This window comes from Crocodylus siamensis, chromosome 1 (genome assembly GCF_052110815.1).
Source record: "Crocodylus siamensis isolate JL-2025a chromosome 1, ASM5211081v1, whole genome shotgun sequence".
Taxonomy (NCBI): Eukaryota; Metazoa; Chordata; order Crocodylia; family Crocodylidae; genus Crocodylus; species Crocodylus siamensis.
In genome coordinates this window covers 363,217,312-363,225,942 of record NC_143395.1, presented here as the reverse complement: position 1 = coordinate 363,225,942, position 8,631 = coordinate 363,217,312, and the positions used below count along the sequence as shown (strand labels likewise).

The 8,631-nt window shown below is 49.2% G+C and overlaps 1 protein-coding gene across 6 annotated transcripts in view; it reads left to right on the top strand.

The window, feature by feature from the left end:
* The first annotated feature begins 5,026 nt into the window (after nucleotides 1–5,026).
* Nucleotides 5,027–8,631, top strand: part of TSC22D1 (TSC22 domain family member 1) — a 127,899-nt gene continuing 124,294 nt past the window's right edge. For 5 of the 6 annotated variants that reach the window (XR_016438871.1, XR_016438870.1, XR_016438869.1 and 2 more), the window contains exon 1: nucleotides 5,553–8,425. Coding sequence is in view for 3 of the 6 variants with exons in the window: in XM_090025418.1 (XP_089881544.1) it covers nucleotides 5,553–8,425 (2,873 nt within the window). In the remaining 3 variants the exon portion in view is untranslated. Of the gene's footprint in view, nucleotides 5,334–5,552; nucleotides 8,426–8,631 lie in introns of those variants that run through there. The other variant, XM_090025428.1, reaches the window with a different exon arrangement.

Sequence of the window (8,631 nt, the reverse complement as noted above, 5' to 3'; positions counted from 1 at the left end):
AGCCTTGATGACATCACACAAATACATCCAGGACAAGGATCCACCTACCTTTTCATTTCATAACAGCTTGTCAGGAATTTTAGCAGGGTAAAATAGGACTGTATTTAGCTGTCCCAGTTCACTAATAGAGAGACTAGGATCAGACCTTTTGGGCACGGACACACATACAAGCCCCTACTCTAACTCATGGCGCTCAACGTAAAGTGCCATGAGTTAGAGTGCCTTCCCCCCCACTCCTCCAACGCAACAGACGTTTGCTCGTTGGGTTGCGTTGGAGTGGGGATAAAGTGTACCTGTAGGAGTCTGAAGACTCTGCCTGAAGCCGAGGAGCCACCTCTCTTCCCCAGCCCCAGCCCTGCTCTGGGGCTGTCTGCAAGAAGGGAGAGGGGAGGTGGAATTAGCTGCCCCACCTTCCAGCTCAGGCCACGCAAACCCCAGCTGGTAGCTTGCTCCTCCTCCCCTCTCCCTTCCTGTGGACAGCCCCAGGGATGGGGTTGGGCTGCATCAGCCCAGCCCTGAGATGCACTAAAGTGCAGCACCTTCATTTAATACCTCATTTGGTGATGGTTAATATGTTGCACGATTGGCCACTTTAAAAGAGCTCTGCAGCCATGCACTGTGTCACAGCATGGCTGTAGAGCACTTTCAGAGGGCTGACTGAGAAAATCATAAGTTCTGTCTGCACCTTTTGTGCATTACATTGGGACCCTGGGTTAAGGCATCTTGCTATTGCTTCAGATGCCAATGTTAGCCCCATGCTGGACTCATGCTGAAGGCAGTTTCATAGTTTTATAGTTATTAGGGTCAGAAGGGACCTATTAGGTCCCTTCGAGTCTGACCCCCTGCTCTGGGCAGAAAAGAGCACTGGGGTCAGATGACCCCAGCAAGGTGTCTGTCCAATCTCCTTTTGAATATTTCCAAGGAAGGGGACAACACCACCTCCCTTGGTTGACCTAGCTGTAAATGGGTGCCTAGACATTCTAGCTGTGGAGCTAAAAGTAGACAGATATAATGCTACCCATATCACTCCTTTGCATGCCTTTGCCTTCAGAAGCAGGTGTGCCTTGATCACACTAATTTGATTGGCCCTTAGATTCAAGCAGACATTTAACTTGGTATGGATGTATTAACAGTGATATTTAAACTTCTATTTTTCTTTGAGTTTCTGATTTGCAGTAGCAAAACTACCTGCTAAAATATAAAATGACAGATAGGGTGTCTAACTGTATAGGCAAAAAATAAATATTTAAGCAGTTATAACTTCAGTATTTTAAAGTGTTTTTTTTCAAACACCCAATTTCTCATTGAGTAGCAGTACTTACATACAAAACTGGAACTTCAGTCATGTTCCAGTTATTCATGTACAGTTAAATGTTTTATTACTTTTAAAGTTGGGAAAAATGTTCTGCTCCTCACTGATCATGTATCCAAAAACTGAATAGTTGGATTCTAGTCAAACATTCAGAAAAATTGGCTTTGAGCTCAGACTAATGGAAAATCTGAGCCCATTGGAGAATATTTGAGAAAGATATAAGCACTCAGAACAGGAATTTATGATGGGCTGACTTGCAACCATAGCTGCAAACATTTATGGCCATATTTAAATTTTGGCATGTGAGCAGTGCTGTTATAAGTAAACACATGTGTAATCCCCCTATCCTACAATAAGCTGCATGTGGACAGATCCTGCACTTTTTGTGAAGCTTTGCTGTAATCAGCAGAGTTCTACGTAGATTGTCTTTCTGTGCTGAGTCTATTGCAGGCTTAAATGTTAGGTCTTAACATATTTTTTTCCTTATGCAGGCCTGGTCTATATTGGGAAGTACTTGTGTTTGTAAATATGTATATTAAATATGTACTGGATATGACCATAAGCTGCATCCAACTGGAGGTCTGGTGGCAGTGTGGTGGGGCTACTCATGTTGGGGTAGCTCCTATAAAATACCACAATGCTGCAACCTCCAGAGTAAGGCAAGTATAAGTCACCTCAAAACCCTAGCCCCCAGTGCCTTGTGGGCACTCCTTGGTTGGAGAAAAACTAAGGCACATCACCCTGACAGAAGTGTGCCCTCAATGAGGTGATAGGCAGTCAGCAGCAGTTCTTATCTGTTGCTCTCTGGCAGAAGCTAGTCATCAAGGCACTGAATGTCTGGACTCAGTTTGGCCTTTGGACTCTGTCTAAGTGGTCTAAAGAGGGGATGGCAGGCCTAGGGCAGCCTCCGCTCCACCATACTCTTGCTTAGACATGTGCGTCGAAAGTCTTAGTGATGGTCGCAGGACTCTGTACAAATGGATTCATTGGGCACCTAACTAGACCTCTTATGTGGACACCATGATCCAGAGGATCCATGGTTCCCTACTATTAATAATTTTAAAATTCAACTGCGTTGTCTACAGTAAAGGTAAAACCTAATTTAACATGACGCTACTTAAATTTATTTTCTAACCTAATGCAATTTTCCATACATAGACAAAAGACGAGGTGCAAGAATGAACATAGGTACTACAATGTGATCAAGTGCCTAGCTTGTATGGGCTGTGTCATCTAGTAGAATCCACTGTTCTCATTTGATTGCCTACGTTACTTAGATGCATCAGAATGAGATCCACAAAGCCTTCCTGCCAAACAGGGATCTCTGTAGCCTACAGCTGGAGGGAAAGATCTTTACCATCCAGGCTGTGTATAAAGCAGCAGATCATGTCATCTTCACATAGAGCAAGATGGTAGGAAAAGTAAAGGTGACATACAGATGGGGAGCAAGCGCCCCCCTTTTTAGGTACTTAGTTAACTCCAGGATTGGGGGGGAGTTCCCTCCACTTGGGATTCACGATTATGAATCCTCTTCTAAAGTATGCACATAAACCAGCTCCTTCTCACAAAACATAGGTGGAAGAGAAAGTGGTGTCATTTCTCCTTTTACAACAATAGCTCATCAAGGGTATGGGAGACAAATCCTTCCTCTGCCTGACAGGTCTTGAACCTAAATATCCTACAAGAGTGCCCTCTACATTCAGTGATGGTCTCCCCTGTTGAAGCTACTTATTTTGCATGCTTAAATATTCAGTGGAACAGGGATTATACCTAAGTTCCTTCTCATCCCTGGTGAGCACTCAAACCACTGCAACAGGGAATATTTCTCTCGCACTATCACCTGGATGAATTAATACTTAATCATTCCATGCAGTATGGAACAGCTTCAACAGGAAGGATTGGGCTTTCCCTCATCCCATTCCAGAATATTTTCTAGCCTGGTAGCTAGGGTTCTCTCCTGGGAAGCAAAAGATATGGCTTCAAATCCTGTCTAGTACAGGATACTTTTGAACTTGTTTCCCATAGGTCACTGGGCTACTGGGTAAAAGGGAGGAACTTCTTCCTCTGTCCGTTTTGTGCAGAGGCCAGTTTGGTAGGGTTGATCTACCTACTAGATCAAGTTCCATAGGCAGGGCAATGTATAGATTGTGAAATCTGAGGGTCCTAGCTGGTTGGCACTGTGGGTACTTAAGAAACTTTACTGGCAAAGTATTAGGCTTCTAGGGGCTACAGGTGCTGCTAGGGTTACATGGTAGCTGAATAAGAATTTTGAGGATTTAACCATTTGTCCTTTGACACTAGAAGTGATGCTTAAGCACCAGAGTCCTTGTATAAATGTAGACCAAAGTCATTGTGGGCACATAGTTGGGTGTGCTCATCTTCAGCTTTCTGTTTGTAGAACACAGAGAGCCTTCCTTCTCTGTAGGTTGCCAGCTGTATCCACAATGCAAAATAAAAAAATAATTTCCCTTCATAGTTTAGACATCTTTTTAACTGTATCACTTGTAAGATGCAAACTTATTGCTCTGCTGAGTTTTTACAGGTATAACTGTTGTTTTGAGAAGAATTGACACGTACAGTATTTTAATCCAATGGACTTAAACCATTTGAAAATAGCTGCATGTCCATGTTGTTCTTTTCTTCTTCTTTTTTTTTTTTTAAAGAACATCTACCATGAAAAGCAGCTTTGAGTGACTAGAGCAGCTGAGGTTCTTCAGGTAGATGCAATATATTTTATTAGACCAACTTTTATTAGTCCCTTCCAGCCCTAATGTCTATGAAACTTGTCCACAATAAAAGGTAAAACCTATGAAACGGAATAGCAGCAGATCATGTCATCCTTCACATCAAACCCTATCTACTCTGCAGCCCACAGCACAGAGGGAAGGACCTTTACCACCTGGGCTGTGTCTAAAGCAACAAATCACCAAACTGCATCAGCTCTGTAACCTAGGCACTGATTTTTACCATCCAGACTCTGAACGAGTTGATCTTGTACTAACAGTATACTGGTAATTGGGGAACAACTGAATTGCAAACCTTCCAGGGCTTTTTTTTGTTTGTTCTGTAATCCTCTCAGAGTTGGTTTCCGCACCTGCTTATGCTTCATTCACATCAGGTGCGTGGAAGTGGGTGAGGGTCCTGGGCTGGACTTCAGAGGCTCTGTCCCCAGCCTATGCCTCCCAGCCCCCCTCCTGGAAGCAGGCATCACTCTAGAAACATCTCCCCTCGCTGCAGCGCCCGGCTCTCCCCGAGCCAATGAAGGCTGGACTCCCCCCTCCCCCAGCCCGCCCTGGGGACAGTGCAACGAGAAGCCACATGGCAACTGCAGGCGGCTGCACAAAAGAGGCACGCGCGGGTGGAAAAATACAGCCCTGGCTCCCGGCTCAAGTTTCTTCTCCCTGGCCGGGGGGAAGCAAAAATAGCTTTATAAAAAATAAATAAAGAAAGAAAAAACAGCGGAGAACCGGCATCTGCAACAGGAGGCACAGGGGCGCGCGAGGCGGAGTCCTACTGCAAGCGCGAGGGGGAAGGGAACACCACCCCCACTGCAGGGACACGCCGAGCCGTGGGGCCACTCCGCTAATGGCCGCCGCGAAGCCCCGCCCCCCGGTCCGGATTGGCTGGCGCGGCTTCATCAGCCCTCGGCCCTTTCCGCCACCCGCCGTCTCCAGACGGGCTTTATGTCTGTGGGCCCCGCGCGCTTGCGCGACCGCCATCTTAGCTCGGCGCCTCCTCCTCTTACTTCCCCCGCCCCGCCGGCCCAGCGCCGTCCTCCAGCGCCGCGCGCGGAGCCGGGGGGACGCGCTGTGACAGGGAGCGAGCCGCCGGGCAGCGCGGCAGGCCAGGGCAGCCTGCTCGGGGCGTCTGCGCAGGCAGCGGCGCGGGGAAGGGGCTGCGCGGCGGGGTGGCGCCGCCGCCCTCCTTCGGTCTCTTTAAAGGCAACATGACTCGGCTCCATGGCTGCCACTGACGGCAATGCCCCTGCCCGGCCCCGGCCGCCCGCGCCACAGCCAGGCCCGTACGTATCCGCCCCGCCCGGCCGCGGCCTCGCTGCTTGCCCCGGGGCCTGCGCGCGCGCGCGGGGAGGGAGAGGGAGAGGGGGAGGGGGAGGGGAGGGGTGTGTGTGTGTGCGTGCGCGCGCGGTGCGCCCCGTGCCAAGCTAACTGCGTGCCTGTCTGTGTCTCTCCGTCTCGGTGTCTCTGCCGGGGAACCGCGCTCCTAAAATAACCCCGCTACAATGCGCCAGCCTGACTCAGCCGCAGACAGCAGCAGCAGCAGCAGCAGTGCGAGGAGGAAGATGGCGCACCCGGCGATGTTCCCTCGAAGGGGCAGCAGCAGCACCAGCACCACTGGCGGCGGCGTCCCCCCTCCCAGTGCCGGTGCCGGCGGTGCTGCCCTCTCTGCTGAGGAGTATCAGCCACCCCTGCTGGGCCAGCCGCTGCTGCCCGCATCTCCCGCAGCAGTGTCTGCCTCGCCGGGTCCCCAGCCGGCACCCCCTCCTCCACAGAGCCTGAACCTCCTACCGCAGGCGCCGCTCCCACAGCAGCCTCTTGGCCAGGCTGGAGCACAAATGAAGAAGAAAAGCGGCTTCCAGATCACTAGCGTGACCCCAGCTCAGATTTCGGCCAGCATCAGCTCCAACAACAGCATAGCCGAGGACACGGAAAGCTATGATGACCTGGATGAGTCCCACACGGAAGACCTGTCGTCTTCTGAAATCCTGGATGTTTCGCTCTCCAGGGCCACTGACTTGGGGGAACCTGAACGGAGCTCCTCTGAAGAGACTTTAAACAACTTCCAGGAGGCTGAGACTCCCGGGGCTGTCTCTCCAAACCAGCCTCACCTTTCTCAGCAGCACCCTCCTTTGCCTCACCCCGCCCAGCAGAGCGTTGTGATCAATGGGAGTGTTCACCCACATCACGTTCACCACCATCATCCCCTCCATCACCATGGCCATCACCATCCGTCTCCTTCTGGAGTGGGCAGCACACCAGCCTCTGGAGGACCACCTCCCAGTCCATCCTTTAGAAAACTGTCCACAGCTGGAAGCTCTGACAATGTTATAACAACTGCACCAGTTTCTGCTGCATCATCCACTGGTAGCCCGGCATCTGTCATGTCCAATATCCGCACTACAAGTACTTCTGGCAGTATAGGTGTAAGTCCTGTTACCAGAACTAGTACATTAAGTAATATGGGTGGTGGTAGTTCTGGTGTGACGAGCGGCATGCTTGGTACTGTAAATTTAAACATCACAAGTACTGGTAATGTAAATGCTTTGTCTGGAACTGGCAGCAGTGTTAATGTGAATATCTTGAGTGGTATTGGCAATGGTACGAGTGCTTCCTCTAATGTCATTAACAATGTTACTAATCCAACAGCAGGATTGGGATCAAGTCAGCAGCAGCCTGCAGCTGGCACGTCAAGGTTTAGAGTTGTAAAATTAGATTCCAGCTCTGAACCTTTTAAAAAGGGGAGATGGACATGCACTGAATTCTATGATAAAGACAACACTGTTGCAGTTACAGAAGGAGTAGCAGTAAACAAAGCAGTAGAGACTATAAAACAAAACCCACTTGAAGTGACTTCTGAAAGGGAGAGCACCAGTGGGAGTTCTGTTAGCAGCAGTGTAAGCACACTGAGTCACTACACAGAAAGTGTGGGAAGTGGAGAAATGGGAGCATCTACTGTGGTACAACAGCAAGCATTTCAAGGTGTGGGTCCACAGCAGATGGATTTTAGCAGTGCTGGTCCTCAGTCTATTCCACCATCCAGTATACCACAGAGTGTTTCTCAGTCACAGCTTGCTCAAGTCCAGCTGCATGCTCAAGAAATAAACTATTCGCAGCAAAAGCAAGGGGTCCAGCCTCCTGCGTCAGCCAGCCTAACCGCTGTTACTGGAGTTCAGTCAACCCCAGTTAATATAGTAGGTGCATCTTCAGCCTTAGGCCACCAACAACCTGCCATGCCGAGTATGGCTCAACAGCAGCTACCATATTCTCAGCCAGCACAACCTGTGCAAACTTTGCCAGTTGTACAACAGCAGCAGCTGCAGTATGGACAACAACAACAGCAGCAACAACAAGCAGTTCCTACACAGATGGCCCCGGGCCTTGTTAAACAAGTGAGTCAAAACTCTGTTACAGGGACTATGCCAGACTACATGCAACACCAACAGATACTTCAGACTTCAGCACCTGCCATACAGTCTGGTACTACAGCAGTAGGAACAGGCACACCAGTTCCTGTTGCTCAGGCACCAAGCATGCAGCCTTCAGTACAAGCACACCCTGCCGTGACACCAGCCCAGCCTGTTGCACATGCTCAAACAGCAATGCCAGCGGTAGGTACTAGTGGTCAGATTCTGAATGTTGGACAACAAGGAAGCGTACCTGCAGTTGTACAGCAGGCACCTGGTGCAAACCAAATTCCTCCTCCAGTTATGCAACCAAGCACTGCTCCAGCTTCACAAGTGGTGCAGCCTGTTCAGACTGGGATAATGCAGCAAGGACTACAGGCTGGTGGTCCAAGCCTTCCTCAGCAAATGGTCATTGCTCAGCAAAGTACTTTGTTACCTGTACAACCACAGGCACAGACCTTAGAATCTGTAGCGCAAGGAATGACTAGCCAGCAGTTGCCTGCAGTTAGTCCTATACCTTCTGCTAGCACTGTTCCTGCTCCAAGCCAACCTAGTTCAAATATCCCTCCTGGTATACCTTCTGCTTCCATAAGTATGGGTCCATCACACAATATAGCACAAGCTTCAACTGTACAAAATGGGAATTTGGTTCACAGTGTTGCTCAACCTTCTGTGATATCAACAAGTATAGGTATGCCAGTAGCACCAAGTGTGCCGCAACAGGTACCACTAAGCTCCACCCAGTTCCCTGCACAATCACTAACTCAATCAATTGTAAGCCAAATTGAAGATGGCAGGCGCCCTACGGAACCTTCCTTAGTTGGTTTACCTCAAGCTGCTAGTGGTGAAAGTGGTGTTGGAGCATCGGCTCTTTCAGATGGGAGTGGCAGCAGCATAACGTCCTCTGCTTCCCTTTTTCCTCTGAAGGTACTGCCGCTGACAACACACCTTGTTGATGGTGAGGATGAGAGGTAAGAACATGTTGGCTTTGCAAATAGGCTATGTATCCCTTTAGTATATGTTAACTAGCAGCTGCCATGCAACTGTGTCACAAAATGAAGTACAATATTTTATGCACAATTTTAATACTTTTACATGAGAAGGATTGTTTCTCAAGTGGCAGCACACAGCTTTTAAAATTCTCATGCTGCTGCCCTTGAGAGGACTGGGTTGATTG